This window comes from Castor canadensis, chromosome X (assembly GCF_047511655.1).
Source record: "Castor canadensis chromosome X, mCasCan1.hap1v2, whole genome shotgun sequence".
NCBI lineage: Eukaryota > Metazoa > Chordata > Mammalia > Rodentia > Castoridae > Castor > Castor canadensis.
Window position 1 is genome coordinate 121,162,211 of NC_133405.1, and position 23,744 is coordinate 121,185,954.

The window sequence follows — 23,744 nt, forward strand, 5'->3', positions numbered from 1 at the left end:
ATGGTACGAAGTGGTACCTCACTGTGGTTTTGACTTGCATTTCCCTAGCAGTTAATGATAAGCATTTGGCATGTGCATTTTGGCCATTTGCACATCTGCTTTGAGAAATGTCTACTTAAATCCTTTGCCCATCTTGAATTGTGCTATTTATCTAAGCACCCATCTTTGCCACCCTCATCATTATTGACATTTTGAGCTGGATACTTCCTTGTTCTGAGGACTGTCCTGAGCCTGGAGGCAGTTTTGATTGTCACATGGGGGAGGTTCTACTGTCATCTGGTTCAAGGCCAGCTGTGTTCCATACCCTCATCTTGAACTGCCTCTTGGGCTCAAGCAATACTCACACGTCACCCTCCTGAGTATTGGGATTACAGGCACATGTCACCGTGCTCACCTGCACTCTATTAATCAGGTGGCCCAACCCAATTCTCTGGGCTGGGGGCTGGGACAGTTTTCATAAAAGGAGTGTGGTGGAGTGAGAGAGAAATAAAGAAATAGAAACCATTTCCTAGATCCTTAAATTAGTCCACTTCTGCAGAGATTTTCCTTACTTTTAAACAATCCAGTATTTTTATTTCACTGCCCCCCCAAAACACCTCTCAGAAATAGCCTTTCTATATTGTTTGCCAGTTAACATCTTTCCTTCAGTGCATATAGTGCTGTCGTTTTGACCTTAGAAAGGGGCCAAAGCTGTTATACATAACAGTTTCTATTTAATGACACAGTAGCAGGGTTATTTCAACAAGAAATAGCCTGCTTGGGGAGTAGTATCTGAATCTGCCTCATCCAGCCCCCCCCCACACCCACATTGGCATGATATTTAGGAACAAAGACTACAGAGTTGTCAGGAGAATATACAGCCTCTCCACTACTTAATAAAGAGATGCCCGGCCTCACAGTCTATTAATTAAGAAGGTAATCAGTGCATGCTTGAAGTTTGGTATTTGAAACTCAAAGCCAATAAAACCAGAATACTACTCAGATTTTTTTTCTCATAAAGAAATGAATAACAAATTAGGGCCACGTAGCTAGAGTAATCACATTTTGAATGATTTCTCTTGAGCATGCCTTTAATAACCTGTATGTGTTGGGTAAGAAGAACAAAGAAATGCAAAGTTAATTACCTGGGAAAAGCTTCATCAAGGAATTTTGTCACCTTAGCCTGGGCATTTCTCAACCTCACTACTACTGATATTTTGGGCTAGAAAATTGTTTGTCCTGGGGACTGTCGTGTGCATGGTAGGATGTTTACCAGCATTCCTGATCTATAAAAATTAGATACCAGTAGTACCCCTCTCCACCAAGCTGTGAAAACAAAAAATGTCTCCATACATTATTAAATGTCCTTTTGGGACAAAATCACTCCTGATGGTAACTACTGAATTAACTAGGACCTTTCATATCACTTCCCACCCCTTGGGACCCCCCCCCCAGGGTTTGCTGTTTTAAACTCTCAGAACAAAACATTACCAGGGCCATCTACACTTTCCAGGAAATTATTTGGAAAGAAATTACTTGTCCAGACAACAAGAAAGGCTCTTTGCACTTCTGTATTGAAAAGAATCAGACAAAAAGAACAAAGGAAGATCTAATAAAGGTATTTATTTAAGGCTTTCCAATAAACGTTTTACTTATATTTAATTCCTACCAAAGCCTCAAGGGCTATTATTAACCTTATTTTGTTGTTCAGGAAATTGAGGCTTAGAGGTCAAGAGTTTTGCTCAAGAACACACAGTTTGTAATTTAGTAGTGGGCCAGAAATCTGATGGCAACATTTGTACACGTATGCATATTGCTTGAGTGTAAGTACTTAGTGTGCCAGCTACCTAATAAAACAAAGTGACCAGTTTTTATCTTTTTTGAAGTAAAATTTTAGGGGGCATCTGGGGGCAGAGGAGAGGTAGCCCAAACAGTGTATACACATGTGAGTAAATGTCAAAATGATAAAATAAAAAATAAAGTAAAATTTTATTGTGGACAGTTTCAAACTTATACAAAATTAGACAATATTCCTATTTATATGTTCATGTACTCCTCACCTTGCTTCAACAGTGATCAAGTCATGACTGATCTTGCTTCATTGAGAGCTTTCACCACCTGGACATTATTGACATTTTATGTGGGATAATTGTATGTGTCTGACTGCTCTGTGACTGGGAAAAGTACAAAAAGTAAAAGTTCCTTTTAGATTCTGATAGTTTGTTGCTTAAATAGGTAGCAAAAGAAACAGTAGCTAATGCTGTCAACTTCCCATGGGACTTGCTCCACAAATGGAAAAAGGATAAGGCCAAAGCAAAATGGCCCAGATGACTTCAACTCCCACTGCAAAGGGAGTCCATTGTAGATGGACTTAGCAATTTTCTAGCCACAGCTCTGTACTGAGAGGGGCTGGCCAGGAGGCCTTGTACCCAAACAGAACGGAAGAGGAGATTAGAAACCACCTCATCACAGCCTCTGAAGGGAGATAAGATGGCCAGTGGGAAATGCCGTGGAAACAGGTCTCGTAAGCCTTCTACCCTCTCACATGCCAGGAGAGTCACAAGGTTCTGCATAATCCAGGGTTGTCATTTTTGCAGTATTTTGAATTGGGATCTTAATACTACAGTCTATACATTGTGACTGATTGATGGCTTTTAGATCTCATTTAATCCATAGATTTTTTTTTTTGAAGAAACAAAGTTTGTCCTATAGACTTTCCCACAATCTGAATTTGGCTGACTGCATTCCTATGGTGTTAACATACTCATTTGTCCATTCTGTATTTCCTGTAAATTGCCCTTGGATCAAGAAGTGATCAAAGCCAGGTTCTATTTCCTTGGAAGATCGTTTTATAATGGTGCAGGAGTACAGAATATTTGGGGTTGTCTGTCAGTCTGTCATGTTAGTAGTTAACGCTCAGTTCCTAAATCTAATCATTCATCAGGGGTTAGGAGGCAAGAATAAATAATTCATTATTTTCTTACTCTCTTTATCACTCATTCTAAGATGACACCCTCCTCCTCACTATTTGGTTACCCGGAGGGACAGTTTGTGTAGGAAAGATAAGATAACACTTGCTTTTTTTTCTCTGTGGTTCCCAATTTCCAAAATAATCCATTTTTTCTCTAGTACCCTCCAATGCAGATAAATGAAGTTTTCAGGGTTTTTTTTTCTAATAGCGCTATGAACTCATGGACTTACACATATTTTATGGGTTTCAATGGAGTCTCTTCAAGTTAGTGTTCAGGTTCTATCATTTAAAAAAGGCTAATAGAACTTATACATATTCACATGAGTATTGATATTGTCACAATTTCACCTGGTGAGTTCTTGTACTTAGTATATTTTTGTAATTGCTCTACAATCATGTTACTGAAAGTGCGAGCCTCAGGCACTGTGGACTTAATCAAAATTCAAAATTGATGGGCCTTACTTGGTTTACTGAATTAGAAACACTGATTTTCATGAGCGGCCTTGATGGCAATTTGGAAAGACTATTCCAAAAGTGTTTGGAGTAATAGTAGCATTACATATGCTAGGTTTTGCTCCTTTTGAGTTTCTATGGTTGAATGATGACATGAGCTCATCAGATCATTTTGCAGAAATAAAGGATTATTTTTCTTTGAAGTTGCACTTATTCCATGCTTGCTGACTTGCTTACTCAAGAGCATAAGTTCTAATAGCAAGGATGGGCTTCTGCAGAGGAGCATTGACTGTGTATAGTTACTCTCAAGTACCATTAGTGAGCCATTGGACATAGCCTTTCATCTGGTACTTTAGTAGAATAGATGTTTGAAATAATTGCTTTTGGACATAGTCTATGTTTTTATATAATCAACTTCTTGGGACACATATGCTAATAGGGCTTCTTTCTCTTGATGCAAACAGAATGGAGATTCTTGGGGGGAAAAAGAGCCTAATAGTTTGGAGGTCAAATCCATGTCTTAAGCACATCTCACATCTTCACCACAGTGGTCCACAAAATTTCCAAGTCCCGATGTTGTGCTCCATGCCTATTTAACTAGAATCTCTAGGGCATGAAAACCAAGCCTCAGAGTCACTGAAAATCCCCCTACCCCATTCAACCAGTGAGAACCTTCTAGAATGAAGGAAAGGTGAAAAGAAACTTTAATAAGATAAGATCTTAGACCCCAGATGTGTTATGCTCTCTTTTTTTTCAAGAATAGGGTACTTGACACACTTGTAGGCTTTTGGAAACATCATTTCTCCCCAGCACCACTCATTATTATTCAGAGATTAACATGTCACTCACAGAGAAGAGGACCTAGTGAGTCCATTTCAGCTTGTATTGCAGAGGAAAAATCCATTGATGATAAATTTTGAAAGATTTGCTAGAGGATGTGAAGGCATCATTTTTTTTCAATCCCGCAGATGGAACCTAGAGCCACCCGCATGCTAGGCAGGTGCTCTGCTGCTGAGCCACAATGCTAGCCCTGGCATTACCTTGAATATGTGTTTCATGATGACATCCTACACTGGCATCTACTGAATGAATCAAATATGAGATTTATAGGGGCTTAATGAAAGCTTTTACCTAGCTAGTTTGTATCATTAAATGTCAAACAAACTAAATGAAAAGCTTTCAACATGAAGGCAATCCAAAGAGAGCAAAATGACCAGAGCATTGTAAATACTGAGATAACAAGGCAGCATGCAATGAACCAGGGCATTGAGGTCCCATAGCTCTGAATTTGAAGCTCAGCTCTGCCACTGACCAGCTCTGTGACCTTGGGAAAATTATTTAATGTCTCTAAGTAGCGGTTGTTATCTGCAAACCAGACATTTAATCAGACTTGACACAAAGTAGAGTTTCATAAATTACTAAGTATTTAAGTCACAAACATTGTTCTGAATATCCGGAGATGAGATACCAGGTTCAACTCATGCTAAAGAATGCGTAGTAGGCAGAACAACAGCCTCCGAAACATGTCTGCCTATGCTGATCTTCAGAACCTGTGAATATGTTACCTTACATGGCAAAAGGGACTTTACAGATGTGATTGAGTTAAAGATCTTGAGGTGAGAGAGAATATCCTGGATTATCCTGGTGGCTCAATGTAATCACCAGGATCCTTTTAAGTGAAAGAGGGAGACAGGAGGCTTGAAATAGAAGAGACTAGAAGCAGAGGCTGGGGTGATAAAACTGTTGGCTTGGAAGATGGAGGAAAGTGGGCCATGAGCCAAGTAAGGCAGGCAGCCTTTGGAAGCTGGAAACAGCAAGAAAACGGATGCTCCCTTGCAGCCCCCAGGAGAAATGAGACTTCTGACCCTGGTCCAGAACTTTTTTGTGTGTGTCGTTTCAGGGTGTGAACTCAGGGCCTCACACTTGCAAGGCAAGCACTCTGTTGCTTAAGCCACACCCCCTAGTCCCTGGTCCAGAACTTTAAGATAACAAATTTGTGTTATCAGTCACTAACTTTGTGATAAGTTGTTACAACAGCCATAGGAAACTAATACAGATGATTAAACCAAATCTCTCTTGGAGCATTCAAAGATTTGGAGTGTGGATTTTGCAAGAAAAACCAGGTCATTCAAAAATTCATTAGTATAAAATCCAAGGATCATAATAATAGCTTACTTGTGAATGAATGTACCCATGCTGGCATCTGGCCTAATTACTGAGTATGTTCACCAAACTCACTTGTATCCCATTCAGAAGGCCCTAGGCAAAATCCTCAGGACCCTGAAGTATTTGTTGCAATATTGGCAGACAGGCTGGTGGGACAGCAAGAAGGAATAAAACTGGTTCTGGCAAATCAGTAACTAAGAACTATGATTCTTTAAGAGTATAGGAAGAAGTGTAAGTGTGGCCAACCAGTCTAGAGGACAAAATGTAGGATCAAAAGTCTTTAAAAAAAAAAAGGCACTTTTCTGACTCAGAAATTCTACTTGTAAAACAATTCATCCTGTGAGAAAAACCGGATTAATATGCATATCATTCACCTACTTAAAAATCCTTTCATACATAATTCCTGTAATTGCTTATAGAAAAACATGTGGGGACACTGAAGGGAGATAGCAGTATATCCACTTATGTTGAATAATTAAGATTGGCAGGTATTCATACCCATCATAAATTGGTCAAGACTTGAATCTAGCTAGATTAACCTTGAAGATCCCCCAACTACTTTTGGGATATTTGATCTTTTTCACCAAAATCACTGAACAGTGATTGTGACTAATAGTTGCAATGTTAAGTTCTTGCCTGGCCTTGTACATTTATCATAAACTGTCATCCAATTTTGTGGGGTGAAGTAAATTACATTTTTTACATATTGTGAGATCAATCTATTAAGTGTAGAAAATTACCTATAGTCTTTTTTCTTTTTATTATTATTATTTTTTTTGGTGGCAGTGGGGTTTGAATTCAGGATCTCATACTTGCTAGGCAGGTGCTCTATCAGTTGAGCCACTCCACCAGGCCCTGTAGTCTTATTTATTTACTAACATTCAGACAATGTATTTGGCATGCTAAAGTTGTCAATTTAAAGTATGCTCAAATTCAAGGATGAATTTTATCCATTTTTTCTGTTTTGTATTATATATTTCAGTCACATGTCTGGACCCAAACCCAATGTCATGGACCCAAACCTTTTGAAGCAGGAACCAAACTTTACACAGCATTCTTGAGTGTGATGGCGGCTGCATTTGGAGTTTTGATTAAATTGCACTACATGTGTGATTATTACTTGTAAACAAATGATTAGATATTAATTAGACAATAAGTGATTGTAAAGCACTTAGAAAATAAAAGTGTTTATAAATACCACCAAGGAATAGCAACAATAATTCTTTACTGACTGCACAGCTGCTAATGTCAATAAGACTGATTCATTCCAGCTAAGGGCAATTTTAACTTATGCCAAAAAAATCCTGCCATCATATGTTTTGGTACAGCAAAACAAAATATATATATTTACAACAGATTTTATCATCAGCATTTAGATAAATACACCTCATTTTGATTAAAAAGACATGTATTTTAAGACCTTCTCAAACACAGGTGCAAATATTATGGTGTGGTAGCTTTGAGTGCTAAGAATTTTGGAGCTCCTTAATGCTTATATCTCTGACTATGTCAAATATTTGTTTCTTTTAACTATAAGATGGGCTGGTGGAGTGGTTCAAGTGATACAGCACCTGCCTAGCAAGTGCAAGGCCCTGAGTTCAAACCCCAGTACCACCAAAACCAAAACTAACAAACAAAAATAAAATAAATATAAGATGTAAGGTGACATTTTGTTAGCTATATGTTCATTTATGTAATAGGTTTGTTGTGTTGGGTCTGTGCAGTTCCTCCCCAGTGCCTTAAAACTGTGCTTAGGATAAAAAAAAGGCAAAGATATTTCAATAGGGCTGGGGGTGTTCCTTAGTGAGTGGTAAAGCACTTGCCTGGCATGCCTGAGGTCCTGGGTTCCATCTCCAAAAAGAGAGATTTATATATTATGTTGTGATTTATTGTTATCCATATGTGATGAGGATGTGAAAGGTATTCTACCATAAGAAACATATCAAAAATTTATAATGGGAACTATGGATGGTTTATTAGTTTGAGATCTCCCAGAAGAAGAACCCGAGAAAAGGATTCGGTGGGAGGCAACCCCAGGAAACACCAACAGGAATGTGGGCAGGTGAGGCAAGGAAGAGCAGGCAGCCAACACAGGATGTGCTATCAAGCAAGCTATCCCAGGGCAATTGGAATACAACCCTACTGGGCAACATGGGAGCAGAACAAGTAATTCACAGTTAGCCCACTTGAGGGCTGGGGGAACCAGGAGGTTTACACATTGGCTTACTAGCTGACAACTCTTAGGGGTGTGTGCCCTTCAGCTCTGCCTCTGCTGTGGTGTTGGGAGGACAGCCTTCAGGCAGAGAGGTGCAGGTGCGGGCAGTTGGCAGTGGGCCAGATGTTGACTACCATGGTAAGGCCTGAGGGGAGTTGGGCAGAGTGCAGACAGCATCTGCTCCAAAGAGATTATTTCAGTTCTTCTCTGCAGACCTTTGGTAATGGTATTTTCAACAATTTGATGTTGGCAATATGAAGATTGCTGGATAGAAGAATAGTAACATTTGTATATCTCTTCCCACCCGAAGTGAAGGTCTCTATGACTCAGTTTCCTCCTCTGCAAACTGGGGCAACTCAGACATATCTGATCACATGTTGTGGGGTTTACAGTACCTAGCATAGTGCTAAGAACACAAAAGATACTCAATAAATGGAAGAAACAACAATGGTGGTGCTTGTTAGGGCAGTAGTGATCTAACAAGGTCTCACAGCAGCCATCTGCCACTTGGAGAGACTACAGGACTCAGGAGCACCGGACCCAAACATTCCCTGAGAAAGAAAAATTTCTCCATCTAGAGATGGAACTCAGAGCTTCACACATGCTAGGCAGGCACTATATCACTTGAACTATGCCCATAGTTTTTTTATTTGTTTTTGAAATAGGGTCTTGCTAACTTTGCCTGAGCTGGCCTTGAACAATGATCCTCCTGCCTCTGCCTTCCAAGTAACTGAGATTACAGGCATGAACCACCATGCCTGGCTTCCCTAGGGATTTTCTTAACAGCCTGCCTCCAACATGTTTCCTGTGCCTCTGCCAACTGGAGATAAGTCTCTGTGACAGCTTTGTTCCCTAGTTTCTTTCTTGTTTCCTCGCACTGAGATCTATGCATCTTTCTATTTGCTAACCAGTTCTGCCTCATCCCCAGACTCACCCCAATCCCAAACCCCAGCCCTTTAAGAAGGAGGGTAATGTGTTTATATATATATATATATATATATATATATATATATATATATATATATATATATATATATAAAGAGTAACGTAGCTGGGCATGGTTGTGCACTTCTGTAATCCCAGCAATCCCAGGAGAATCATAAATTGGATGCCAGCCTGGGCTACATAGTGAGATCCTCCATTAAAAAAAAATTGCTGAGCACTGGTGGCTCATGCCTGTAATCTACTCAGGAGACAGAGATCAGGAGGATCATGATTCAAAGCCAGCCCAGGCAAATAGTTCGAGAGACCCTATCTTGAAAATACCCAAAACAAAAACAGGGCTGGTGGACTGGTTAAAGTGGTAGAGCATCTGTCTAGCAAGTGCAAGGCCCTGAGTTCAAACCTCAGTGCCGCCAAAAAAAGAGTACAGTATGCTCATTTTTGAATACTTGCTATAGACATAAAAATGTAAAAAAGAAAAAAAAACTCCCCATAATCCCAGTTTAAAGATTTTCACTGTTAATATCTTGGCATATTTTCCACTAGTATCTTTTTTCTATGGATGTACATGCCATGTAACTGGAGTCATTTTGGAATCATATTTTGTAGCCTGATTTTCTCACCTGGCATTGTAATGTGATCATGTTCCCATATCATTAGAATGTCTTTAAAAATATGACTCTAATGTGTATACAATACTATACTACATGGATTGCTTTATTTATTTATTTATTTATAATTTTGGGGGGCAGTACTGGAACTTGAACTTGGGGTTTTGCACTTGCTAGGCAGGCATTCTACCACTTGAACCATGCTTCCAGCCTTTTTACACTGGTTATTTTTGAAATAGGGTCTCGCTTTATGCCTGGGCCAGCCTGGACATCAATTCTGTTTGTGCTTCCCCACACAGCTGGGATGACAGGCATATGCTACTGTGCCCAGCTGTTGAGTGAGATGGGATCTCGGGAACTTTTTCTCTGGGCTGGCCTTGAACCTCAACCTTCCCAATCTCTTTCTCCCCAGTAACTAGGATTATAGGCTTGAGTCACCATGCTCAACTATTTTCTTTCTTTTTTTATTGTTTGGTGGTACTGGGGTTTGAACTCAGGACCTCACACTAGCTAGGCAGGCACTCTACCACTTGAGCCACTCTCTGCCAGCCCTTTTTTGTGTTAAGCATTTGTGAGATAGGGTCTCAAGAACTATTTGCCTGGCTGGCTTCAAACAGTGATCTTCGTGATCTCTGTCACCCAAGTAGCTAAGATTATAGGTGTGAGCCACTGGTGCCCTGCTCAACTATTTTATTTTTATTTAAATCATTCCTGCTTTTGCTGTAAATTTTTTTTTTGCCTGTTATAAACAATTCTGCATTAAGCATCTTTGTACACAATTATGTATATACTTGTCTGATTATTGTGGGGATAAATCCTCAAGTGAATCTATGGGACAAAGTGTTCTAAGGGCTGCTAGCATATACTGACAAATATCTTCCATAGAGTTTTTAATGATGCTCACATGTGCATAGATTTTGTGTAACCAATACCATAATCAAGATACGGAACAATTCCATCACTACATTAAACTCCTTCATGCTAACTCCTAGAGGGCTATAGAATATTTAATTCCACAGTGTGGAATTAACTGGTCATTCTCAGCTAATCATTTTGATAGCATTACAAAGCCTCCAAGTTAAAAAAAAATGCTATTTGAATGTTATTAAGAACTTCCAGAATCAGATTGCCACAGCATCCAAGACTGGTCTCCAAAGTGGGTGGATCTAGTAATGACCTCTCTCAGAGAGGTGCTGGAAAGAGTCTACTTCTGCCATTAGGACTGCAAGACATGCTGGGGTTCAACCACCGGGCTGTGGGGAGAGGAGCAGGAGGAAGCCAAGGCTAGGCAGGAGTAGGATCAGTTGTTATGGAATTAGTGATAGAGCTGGTTCTCAGGGCAGTTAGACCAGAGCTTAAACTGCCAGGTTCAAGGACTTGGGATGAACAAGGGTCTGATATGAGGACACAATGAAGATGTACTCCTAGACAGAGGCAGCCTCTTGGTTTGCTGGGACAGGGAAGATGAGGAGGGAAGGAAGAGGGCATGTACCCATTGTGAGACAGAAAAGGCTGGGAGTACCAGGCTCTGGACGAGAGAGTTAGACACCAGAACTCAGCTAACTAAGCATGTGAACCATTGAGCCTCCTATTCTAGAAGAGGGACTTAGAAGAGTGACTAGGAACCAAGCTGGTAACTCGGTGTCTCAGTACCGTGAGGATTAGGCTTTTTCCAATGTGAACACATGACTCTAAGGCACTGGTTCTCAAACTTCAGCATATGTCAGAATACCTTCCATGCCAGGAGCGTCTATTAAAACCTAGATTCCTGGGCTCCACCACCTCAGTTCTAATTCAGTAGATCTGGGGTGGGGGAGTGTAAATGACAAGTTGCCTAGGCTGCTGCTCCTCTTTGGGGGACCGCACTTTGAGAACCACTACTCTAAGGTAAAGAAAATATTGAGAACTAGAATAACAGTCACTTTCACATCGCCCAACATAGGTGGAAAAGGGTCTCTTAAATGTCATGCGGTGCTTGGCTCTTCCACATTAACTGGCTTGGTAGAGCTAACCTAAAGCTGCAGTTTGAGGTGTACTGCATTTCTAGGAGGGAAGATAGGGAAGGAAAGGGCTCCTCTTCTGATGACCCAAACATCACTTGTGTCACAGGAATTCTCTTGAGCATAGGTGATACGTTGCCAATGATGTCATCCTGACTATAAACTGTCAAAGTGCAATTCTCTGCTGCAATATCCATCCTTCTTTTAAGAGCTAGCCCTCTTTGTTCATGTGAGGAGTAATAAAAGAATATCCCTTTACAGTAGCATGGCACATCTAATTTACAAGATGTAAATTAATTAACACACACTAAGATGTGTGTGTTAGCACATCTTAGTTGATCTTCCACAGTTCTATGAGGGAGGCAGTGATGGTATTTTTTATGCCATCTTTTGGAGTACTGGTTCTCAGATTATGGTTCCCATAACTGCAGTATTAGAATTGCCTAGGCACTCATTAAAAATGCAAATTCCAATCCTACCCCAGACCTACTGAATCTGGTCTGGGGTCTGGCAGGGGACCAATAATTTGCATTTCTAACGAGTCCCCTGGTGATGCTGACATTGGTGCTGCTGGTCCAGGACCAGCTGTAGACAAAAATGAAAGAATTTTAGAGGCATAGGGACTTGTCTTAAGAGGGCCTCTTCCTCCATTTTTTTCTATTACACCTGCTGCATCCCTGCCACCACCCCAAATCCTTCAAATGCCAGCTCTATTACTTGTGAACTTTGAGACCCTGAGCAATTACTCTAAGTTGCAATTTCCTCACCTGTAAAATGGGGATAATAATAGGATCTCCTTCCTCAGGTCCTTATGAAGATTAAACAAGATCTAGGTAAAGTACTCTGCACTGTGTCTGTGCTTAATAAATGCCACTGATTGTGATTTTAATTAATATTAAACACATGACATTTCACTTGAACAAATACCTTTGTAAGTTCTTTTCTTTGTATATTTTCAGAATGCTCCTCTTAAAATGTGATGTTCCAAGACGATTTAAATACTAAGGTACATGACGGTCAACATTCCTTTTGGGAAGTTTCTCTAATCTCCATGCTTTCAGCATCTGGCTGAAAGCAGGGTGCTTAGGAAATTGGACGCAGGACTGATAAATGGGAGCAGAGGGATACTAGACCGGCACATGGAATAGTGTACTGAAAGACAGACTTCCTTAAAGGGGAAAGAGAGGCTGATGAGGAAGCAGTTGGGGGTCTGGGTCACTTAGAGGTTGGAGGCAGGCTGTCAAAAACTACCTCCTTCAAAGTTCCTCCTGTGGCTGCCCCAGGGATAGACTTCAAGGGCTACATCAGGCCTTAGAGGATCTGCCAGTGCCCCCGTTGTATGTGACCCGGGGGGTGAACGCTCAGGGGGCCCACAGCTGGCAATTTGGCACAGTGGGTTTGGTCTCAAAAGTGGCTTTGTTTTCAGGGTGGACTCTTATTTAGCAAATATTTTGAGTACAGCGTATCATGTACTCCTAGGAGGGGCACGGTCCTTTTTTGGTGGAGGTCTGCTATGTTCTTTCTCCAGGAGTCCCGGGGCGCTCAGGAAGCGGCTTTATCTTATCTGGGTAGTGCAGCCCGACTCCTCTCTCAGAACGGACGGAGACCTTCGCAACTGAATTAAATAGAAGAAACAAAAGCAGCAAGTTCGGGCCCCGTGGGTACGGCCTGCCAGCCAATGGGGCCCGGCCGCTTCCCGGCGGAGTGGTACTATGATGACAGTAGCCAACCAGCGCGCTCCATGCAAATGAGGATACTGTATCCGCACCAGACGCTCCAGTGCTGTCTGGTTGTTATAGTGATAAACTGAGGCCTTGCCTCTTGGCGTCTCTGAGAAAGGGGCGGCGTGTGTGTGTGGGGGGTAACCTCTTACTTCCCCCAGAGAAGACAGAAAGAAGGGGAGAAGCAGGGGGATGGGTAGGGAAGAGAAAAATACGTGACAAAGAAAACATTCTCCGCCTGGGAGGAGACTCCCAGAGGGTGTAGAGCTGGAGGGAGCATTCACTGGCCATGCCAGTACTTACCACTGATGCTGAGTCAGAAACAGGTATCCCAAAATCCCTTTCCAATGAGCCTCCCTCAGAAACCATGGAGGAAATAGAGCACACATGCCCACAGCCTCGACTGGTAAGTAAAGACAAAGGATGCAAATGTATGCGTGGCTACGGCACAAAGGAGTTCCTTCGGCGCCCGCAGCCAGCGAGGAAAACGATGCTTAGAGGCTTTTCATGTAAATGAGAATGGAGCTGCCGCCTAATCCTTCTCAGCTGTTTATACTTAGCTTCTATACCGGCGCTGCTCTCAGTTTACAAAGCATTATTGTATTGGCTGGGTAGGAAACGGGGTGCTTGGGATATGCTGTGTTTTTGTGCTTTGGGAGGAGAGAATGGCCTTTTTCCTTTTAGGTGTATCGTCGTCTGGAGGTAAAAATCCTACAGTACAATTTAAAAATGGTTTTCTCTTCGCAAAGCTTGGAACGAGTCCCTTATTAAGTTCTGAATTTTAGCCCAGGAATGATTCGGTCCTCAACTGGTTTTTGTACCTAATGTCAGTTTTGGACAAATGAAAATGACATGGGAGCAAAACTTCCCCCTTCGTTTGAAAAGAAATAAATATTTCTCAAGGATGTATTTAGAAACAATGTGCATTTAGAATGAATTGTGAAAATTTCTGGATTGTGCTGTGAGCGTTTCTGTACAGGTTGTGGAAAACTGGGGAAGCTACATTTATTTAGAAGGGGGCTGTGTGCCTTTAATAATGAAAGTGAGGAAACCAGGCACTCACAGCTTCCTTCCATCTCATTAACTGGTCTCCCAAATTTCACCAGTCTCTCTATCACTGGCCATGATCCTTTAAGTACATGGGGAAGTTTGTTGTCAACACTTCAGCATGTGCCCTCAAGGAATCAAAAGCATGATGAGTGATGGGTTTTCTGTGCCTTTAACCTTGTGGGACTTGGGGAAACAGCTTTTTGAGACCTCAAATCCAAGAGCCACACCAGAGCTACCCTTTAGCTGTTTCTCCCAAGTTAAAAGGTGCAGTGTTTTGATTGGCTGTAGAGTTTGACCCCGGGAAGAGGTTTTTGAAAAAGGATTTTGTGGTGTAGCATTTTTGTGAACCCCCTCCCCAAAAATGAGGACTTACAGACTTCAAGGTCAACCCATCATGGAACTGTTATTTTTTAATAAAGGCTAATAAAGGTCAAAGGCAAGCTTAGAACTTCCTAAAAAGTAGGAAAACAAAGGGAGTTAGATCAGAGAACTGTGAGTTTTTGTCCAATATGTTTCTATGTTTTGAAACATGTTTTCTTAAGGCATCTTAATATTAACTGTACCTTACATCTTTAGCCAGTGACTGAATGACATACACAATGTAGTATCTATGTTCTTGTGCGATAGAAGCTATCAAATAAGTTCGTTACTAAGGGACTCCTTTGAGGCACTAAACAACTCATGGCTTAGCATTGAAAAAATTTTTTTAGAGTGTGTTACAAGATCTCACAGAACATATTTTTTAAAGTAAATTCAATTTTCAAATTTTGAATCACATTACCTTCCTGACAGAGGTGAAGGGCAGAGGGAGAGAAAGGCAGCATCAGCTCCAGTTTATGTGTCTTTTCAGCCTCGTGTGTCTACTTCTTTTCCTTCCTTTTCACCTTTGAGCTACTCTGTTCCTTGGTTGGTCTGTCCCAAGTCAGGTGGGCAAAGGAAATCAAGGGAAGAATGAAAGTTCAAGTTGCTTTCCACTTTGACTTCTGACAGGTCACTCATCTTAGGTAGTAACTCACAAGAACCATGCAAAGCTGGCCGTGTTACACCCTTACCTCTCACCCATTTTAGAAATGAGGAAACTGGGGTTCAGGGAGAATAAGTGATTTCCTCACAGGTCACACTGCTTTGAAGGGATAGAGCTAGGGATTAAACCCAGAGCAACACACCTGAAAAGTGGATTATTCCCCTACCACACACTCTTAAGTGAGATACATTCCCCTCCCATCTTTTTGGCTGCTCTGGTTTAAAGAAGTGTGTGTGTGTGTGTGTGTGTGTGTGTGTGTGTGTGAGAGAGAGAGAGAGAGAGAGAGAGAGAGAGAGAGAGAAAGAGAGAGAGAGATGAGCACAGGTATAATAGGGATGTACATAAGTTGAACTGCTGAAGCAATTGCTTTAATCTACTTTTTTTGTGGTGCTGGGGTTTGAACTCAGGGCCTTGTGCTTGCTAGGCAGGCACTCTACCACTTGAGTTTTGCCCCCAGCCTGCTTTGGTCTGTTTTTGATAAAATGTTTCCATGTTGTTCACCATTATCATGGGCTACTGAAATTGGCTCTGTTTAAAGAGGGGCTTATAATTTATGAACTATCACTAAACTTTCTGCAGCATCTTATATCTTGCAAGCAAACTTTGATCACTGTAGCATTGGTTATATTCTAAATTTAGATTTATACATTGTAGCCCAGCTCTCCTTTGCTGATGATTTTACAGTAATAACTAAGGCCCATGTTAATTACTTTTAAAAATTTGTTGGTGAAGAGAGTGAGTGGCACCTGAAAATGTGAAGTTAGCATTTCTCTTTGTGGTTTTCAGTAGTTTCTGTTGATTTTATAGCTTTGCTAATGTCTTCATCTTTCACATTCTATCAATTCTGTTTTTTTTCCCACCACCCAAACATATTGCCCCTATTACATGTGGGTCACGGTGCCACAGCCATCAAAAGGGTGTGGCTACTAAGTTGCCTAACTAACTTTGGAAAGTGCATGAGAGATTTGAGAGGAGCATACTTAAGAATGAAACTGCACACATAGATTCCCCTTTAATTGTTCCTTGTCCCAGTTGTTGACATGCAGGGGTAAGCTGGCATCCCTGAATAGACAGGGCTAGAAAGCAATCTGTATTTTAGCTCCCTGTAATCGCAAATTGCTAATGATATTGAGTATGCAATTGAATGAACTTCAATGGGAAATTTTTCTGAAAGGAATACATGCAGTTTTCCCAGCTGCTCTGTACTACATTGAAAGAAAATACAAGAAAGAAGAGGAGGAAATAGAATAAGATGACACCGCTAAAGAAACTTCAAAAGCAATAATAGAAATATATTTAGGTTTTATGATACAGCCTATATTTTAGGAATGTGGTCTTATAAACCATATCTTCTTACCATGGTGTTCTGGTTTGAGATGCTTCTGAGAATTCTTTCTAGTGTTATGATGTCTATTCTTAATCCTTGATTGGTTTTCTGTTCTTTAATATTTTCCTGCTTAAACATGATGCAAGGTGACTCATAAGCTTGACTGTCAAGAAAAGAAACTGAGTGGCCTTGGGTGATATGATGTAACAGCCCTCCTTGAAAATCTAACTCCTGGGGGATGAGGGCTTGTGGGCATGCACTATCCTCATATCTTCCCAGGCCTCTGTTTGTGCCTAGACAAATCCTCTGGGCCGAGCATGTGCTCCAAAAACCCTTTCTACCAAGGCCCAGCCACCCTGAAAGCTGTCTTCTTGAAGATTTGGTTAATGACCTTGGTCAAGTTCTTCTAGGGGTACATTGTGTGTCAGAAGGAAGTCATAATTCTAGCCTGCAATAGTTACTTACATGAAGATGGATTGCCACAGATCAACTGAGAAGGCTTTGGAAATGAGAAAAAGTGGGGGGGAGTTCAATATGCCATGTTAGCAGGAGTTCATTTCAGGCTTTACTTCAAAGTGGAGCAGTGCCAAGAGACTGCTGTCTTGCGGAAGGTGCATTATATATTTATATTTGAGATGTAGAATGCTCACCCACGAACTCAACAAGATGCCTGGCTTTGCAGACATCAGCAGCTTCCTTTACCAGTATCACCATCTATTTAGCCACTCAGAACACCAATGCATTTTAAAGCAAGATGCTTTTAATGTGATATATTGATGAAAATAAACAAACATGAGCTTCCTTGGACATTTACTGTGACCAACTGGAATTCTGCCCAAAGTTATTATTAGACATCCTCCTGCTGGTCTCTGTCCAAATGCAACATCCATTTCTTGCAGATTGATAAAAGTCAGGTGTATTGAGCATGCCATCAATGAATTAGTTTCTTCCATTTTAAATTTTTTCTCTCGCTATCCCTCCAAGTCCCCATTTGCCTAATACTAAACCTTTATGGAAGAAATAAGCCTAAATCAAATATGAGATAAGTAGCTTGTTTTATTCTGGTATTTGAGTATATAGAAATCAAAAGGCTTGTATGTGGCACCATTCAAGCAGTAAGGAGGATTGAAAGTATTCAGTGACAGTGGCTTTAGAAGGTAGCTGAGAGGAAACTTGGTCCCTTACCATCTAGATCTGCAGTCAGCCAGGTGTTTAACAACTTCCAGACCCAGCAATGTATCAGGTGCTGTGGAGAAAAATAAAAGAAGTGAATCACAGTCCCTGGCCTTAAAAGATCATTGCTACTTAATAGGAGACAGTACTTTGGAATTGGAAACATGCCAGGATGCTAAAATCCCTTAAGAGAGCTTTTTTGTAAATTTGACTTTAATATATTGAACTTTTTTTTTTTTGGTAGTACTGAGGTTTGAACTCAGTGCCTTCCTCTTGCTAGGCAAGCCACACCTCCAGCCCTGGACTTTCTTAAAAGTTGTATTTTTATCTATTGAGCACAAGTACTTCCCAGCAGGGAGGACTCTTTTAACCTGGTTCCCAGGTTAAGACAAGTCCCCACATTTGAGGAAAAGATTCCACTTGTCAAACCCAAACTTTATATTTTGGGACATGGAGAGGATTTTTCTTTGGTGGTGATACTGGGGCTTGAGCTCAGAGTCTCATGCTTGTTAGGCAGGTGCTTTACTACTTGAGCCACTCCACCAGCCCTTTTTACTTTAGTTATTTTTGGGAGAGGGTCTTGCATTTATGCCTGGGCCAGCCTGGACAGAGATCCTCCTGTTTATACTTTCTGTTTCATTGTGTTGTTTCCATATATGCATACAATGTACTTTGATCATATTCCCGTCAGCCCCTTCTGTCTCCCTCCTCTTACCCTTACCCTTCCATCTCTCCAGTACTCCCCATTTTGCTTTCATGACCTTGGTTTCCACCCCCATCCCTGGCTTCCCAAAATGAAAGAAAACATGCAATATTTGTCTTTGTGGAACTGGCTTATTTCACTTGACATGATGCCCTCCATTCTATCCATTTTCCAGCAAGAAGATAATTTCATTCTTCTTGATGACCGAGTAAAACTCTGTGTGTGTGTGTGTGTGTATCACACTTTCTTTATCCATTCATTCATTGATGGGTACCTATGCTCATTCCATAATTTGGTTATTATAAATAGTGCCATGAGAAATATGGGTATGCAGGTGTCTCTATAGTAAGCTGGCTTCCTTTCTTTTGGGAATATACCCAGAAGTGGTATGGCTGGATCATATGGGAGTTCTATTTTTAATTTTTTGAGGAACCTCTATACTCATTTCCATAGTGGTGGACTAATTTACATTTCCATCAGCAGTAAACAAGAGTTCCTTTTTCACTACAACCACATCAGCATCAGCATTTGTTATTTGTTTTCTTTATGATAGACATTCTGACTGGTGAGATGAAATTTCAATGTAGTTTTTTTTTTTTTGTAGTACTGGGGCTTGAACTCAGAGCCTTCACCTTAAGCCACTTGACCAGCCCTGTTTTTGTGAAGGGTTTTTCAAGATAGGGTCTCACAAACTATTTGCCCAGGGTGGCTTCGAACCGTGATCCTCCTGATCTCTACCTCCTGAGTAGCTAGGATTACAGGTGTGAGCCACCGGCGCCCACCTTCAATGTAGTTTTGATTTTATTTCCCTGATTGCTAAAGATGCTGAACATTTTTTGTGTATTTATTGGTCATTTGTACCTCTTCTTTTGAAAAGTCTCTATTCAGTTCATTTGCCCTTTATTGATTGAAATATTTGTTATTTTGGTGTTTAATTTTTTGAATTCATTATGTATTCTGGATATTAATCTCCAATTGTATTAATGTCGGGAAAGATTTCCTCCCTTCTGTAGTTGGTTTATTGTTTCTTTTGCTGTGCTGAAACTTTTTAATTTGATACAATCCAATTTGTCAATTCTTGTTATTTCCTGAGCTATCGGAGTATTATTCAGAAGGTCTTTGTCTATTCGTATATCTTGAAGTGTTTCCCCTGTTTTCCTCTAGTAGTTTGAATTTTAAGTCTTACATTTTTTGGGGGGGAAATATCTTTTTTTATTTTATCATTTTTACATTTACTCACATGTATATACATTGTTTGGGCGACCCCCCTTCCCCCCAGCTTCTGGGCAGAACATGTTCTACCCTCTCATTCTCCGATTTTGTTGAAGAGAAAACATAAGAGATAATAAGAAAGATACAGCATCTTTGCTAGTTTGAGATAAAGATAGCTATACAGAGAGATTCCTAGCATTGCTTCTGTGCACTTGTGTATTGCAACTCACATTGGTTCATCTCTACCAGACTTCTTCACAGTGGAATTTTATTCAGCCACAAAGAAGAATGAAATTTTGTCATTCGCAAGTAAATGGATGGAAGTGGAGAACATCATCTTAAGTGAAGTTAGCCAGGCTCAGAAGGCCAAAAATCACATGTTCTCCCTCATGAGCAGATTATAGACCCAAAACAAATGCAGTAATATTACTGGACACGGGTCACATGCTAAGAGGAGAGCATGCACAGAAGAAATAGGGAAAGGGGTAGAAACCTGAAACTTGAGTGCGGTTGATGTGCTCACTGTAGAGGAGCGAATATAGTAATCTTAAGTCTTACATTTTGAGTTGATATTTGTACAGGGTGAGAGATAAGGGTCTAGTTTCAGTCTTCCACATGTGGATATACAGTCTTCCCAGCACCACTTGTTAAATAGGCTGTCTTTTCTTCAATGTAAGATTTTGGTCCTTTTGTGAAAAAGCACATGGTGGTGCATGCTTGGGCTTATTCTGGATTTTCTATTCTCTCAATTGGCCTATGTGTCTGGGTTTGTGCCAGTACCATGCTGTTTTAATTACTGTGGTTCTGTAGTATAGTTTGAAGTCAGATATTATGATACCTCCAGCTTTGGTCTTTTTGCTAAAGATTGCTATGGCTGTTCAGGATCCTTTATGCTTCTGTATGAATTTTAGAATTTTTTTCTATTTCTGTGAAGAGTATCATTAGAATTTTGATGGGGATTGCATTGAATTTGCATATTATTTTTGACATGGCCATTTTCACAATATTAATTCTGCCAATCCATGAAAACGGGAGGTCTTTCCATCTTCTAGTGTCTTCTATAATTTGCTTCTTCAGTGCTTTATAGTTTTCATTGTAGCAGTCTTTAACATCTTTGGTTTATGCTTAGGTAGTTTTTTAGGTGACCGTGAATAGAATTGCTTTCCTGACTTCTTTTTCAATGAGTTTGTTGTTGGTAGGTAAATAGAAAAGTTACTGATTTTTGTATCCTGCTACTTTGCCAAAAGTATATATAAGATGTGAGAGTATTCTAGTAGAATCTTCAGGGTATTTTAAGCATAGGATCCTATCATCTACAAACAGGGATAGCTTGACCTCTAATTTTCCTATTTGTATCATTTTATTTCTTTCTCTTGCCTTACTGTTCTGGCTAAGAATTCAAGCATTATATTGAATAAGAGTGGAGAGAATGGACACTCTTGTCTCATTCCTGATTTCAGAGGAAGTGCTTTCAGTTTCTCCCCACTCAGTATAATGTTGGCTATAGGTCTATCATATGTAGCCTTGATTACATTGAGGTATGAACCTTCTATTCCTAGTTTCTTCAGCGATTTTATTATATGAAGGGAGTTGAATTTTGTCAGACTTTTTCTGCATCTGTCAAGATGATCATGTCCTTTATTCTGTTTTGTCCTTTATTCTGTTTATATGCCATATTATGTTTATCAATTTGCATATGTTGAGCCACCCTTTTATTCCTAGAATGAAGCCGACCTGATCATGATGTGTGATCTTTTAAATGTGTTGTTGAATTTGGTTTGTAAGTATTTTATTGAAGATTTTTGCATCTATATTCATCAAGGAAATTGGCCTATAGTTTTCCCTTTTTTGGGGGGGTTATCCTCATCCAGTTTTGGTATCAAGGTAATAATGGCTTCATGGAATGTGTTTAGAAGTGTTGCTTCCCTTTGTATTTTGTGGAATTGTTTGAGGAGTATTGTTAGTTCTTTAAAGACCTGGTAGAATTCAGTGGTGAATCAATTTTATCCTGGGCTTTTCTTTATTTGGAGTTTTTTTTTTTTTTAATTATTGCTGTTTCAATTTCATGGCTTGCTGTTGATCTGTTTACATTGCTTATATCCTCCTGGTTCAATTTTAGTTGATCAAATGCATCTAGAAATTTATTCATTTCTTCTAGATCTTCCAGTTTATTGGAATATAAATTTTCAAAATATTCTCCAATAACCTTATGAATTTCATTAACATTAGTTTTAATATACCCGTTTTCCTCTCTAATTTTATTATTTTGTGTCTTTTTCTTTCTTTTTTTTGGTTGGTTCATCAATCTTCAAATGTCATTTTACTTCATATTTTGCATTCTTATTTTTCCTATGTTATCTTATTCTGTTTCAGTTAGGGGGCTGTTACAGTAATATCATTGAGAATTAATAAATTTGATGGTCTGGGGGGACAATGGGGAAGAAGGGAACTGGCTGCACATGGGAGACATTAGGAGGTTAATGCCTCAGGATTTGATAATTGAGCCTGAGAGTGGGGTGGAATCAAGGAAGACTCAGTTTTCTGGCTCCAGTGAGTTGATGCTGTCACTGAAATGGGAATACCAGGAGAGAAGAGTGTGCGAAAATGATGTTGGAGACACCATGGAGATTTCCACTTAGAAGTGTTTAGTTAATGTTTGGTTCTAGAGCTCAGAAGAGAGTTTTAAATTGGAGGTGTAGATCTGAGAGTCATCAACATGGAGGAAATGGATATGAAATTGATAAAAGTGAAACTGAGTCATTTTCTGGACTGAGAAGGAAGTAGATTTAAATAATTAGCAGAAAGAATGTCTCAGGATAATCCTAATGGTAACACACCTGCAATCCCAGCACTTCAGAGGCCAAGGCAAGAGGATGGCAAGTTCAAGGTCAGCCTGGCTACATAGTGAGACCCTGCCTAAAAAACCTAAAACAAAGCCTGGTGTGATTTCTCACATCTATAATCTCAACTACTCTTGAGGCAGAGATCGGGAAGATCATGGTTCAAGGCCACACCAGGAAAAAAGTTAATGAGACCCCATCTCAACCAATAAGTTGGATGTGGTGGTGTGTGCCTGTCATCCTAGCTACATGAGAGGCATAGGGAGGAGGATAATGGTCCAAGGCAGCCCAGACAAAAATGCAAGACCTAATCTGAAAAATAACCTAAAGCAAAAAAAGGACTGGGGTCATCGTTTACATAATAGAGTGCCTGCCTAGCAAGCCCAAGTTCCTGAGTTCAAATTCCAGTACCACCCTCCAATCCCATAAATAAATAAATAAATAAAAATTCTCCTAAAACAAGGTTAATTTTAGAAAGTAACTGACCCTGAGCCATCCCATCAGATTTCTTCAAGGGGATAAACAGAAAAACTGTAAGTAAACCCATTAGAACCCTCCTTCTGTCTGTCTGCATCTACATGGAATCTGGTTATATTAATCTATTTTATCCTAGAATCTTTCGAGGATGGAATCCCAAGGAAGGCCATTTTAAAGAGCCAATAGAGGAAGATCATGAAAAGAAGAAAGAGAGAGGCATTTTTCAAATGGTTGGGAGATCAGGGAACCAAAGGCAGGGTAAATTACAATAGAAGTGAAGGCAGCAGAGAGATCAAATGAGATAGAAAGAAGGAAGGAAAAATTTTGGATTGGATTTAGGACGAAGTCAGTGGAGGTGTTTAAGTGAAGTAGTGCCAGAAGAGGCCACATAGCAGTAGATTGAGGAGACTCTGGAAGGTAGGGTAAGCAAACAGAATGCATGGTGCCCAGAGATGTGTAAGGCAAGAGGGTCAAGAGAGGCTGGCTTTCCCCTGTTTTCTTTTCTTCTTTCCTTTCCTGCACCTTTGCCATGGAACACAGTTCACTTCAGTATCCATTTGACCTGATGCTTCTATCAAAAGTCAGGGTGACCCCATTCTTCAAATCTTTTGGCTTTATCCTTTTGAGATAAAAATAGGTCAAGTGATCTTACAGTAAGACACACTGGCTAAATATGAATTTGGAATTTTATATTAACATTGTGCAAATAACTTCTGCTTTATTCTTCACATGCTTCCTCAAAAAGATTGAATGTATTCCGAATTGAATTTGAAATATTCTATTCATTGTTTGAAGAAACCTATGTTGAATCTTTTTTTAATGTGAACAGTAGTCTCCTAATTTATCTATTTCATAATAGTGAAGTTTGAAACATTGCTCT

The 23,744-nt window shown here is 40.1% G+C and overlaps 1 protein-coding gene across 5 annotated transcripts in view; it reads left to right on the forward strand.

The window, feature by feature from the left end:
• Window positions 1-23,744, forward strand: part of Pcyt1b (phosphate cytidylyltransferase 1B, choline) — a 158,767-nt gene that overhangs the window by 6,732 nt on the left and 128,291 nt on the right. Inside the window, exon 1 of one of the 5 annotated variants that reach the window (XM_074063309.1) lies at window positions 13,175-13,464. The exons of 2 other annotated variants lie outside the window; for them this stretch is intronic. In XM_074063309.1, the coding sequence (XP_073919410.1) occupies window positions 13,348-13,464 (117 nt within the window). In that variant the 5' untranslated portion in view covers window positions 13,175-13,347. Of the gene's footprint in view, window positions 1-13,174; window positions 13,465-23,744 lie in introns of those variants that run through there. 2 more of the 5 variants (XM_074063307.1, XM_020180559.2) reach the window with 2 other exon arrangements.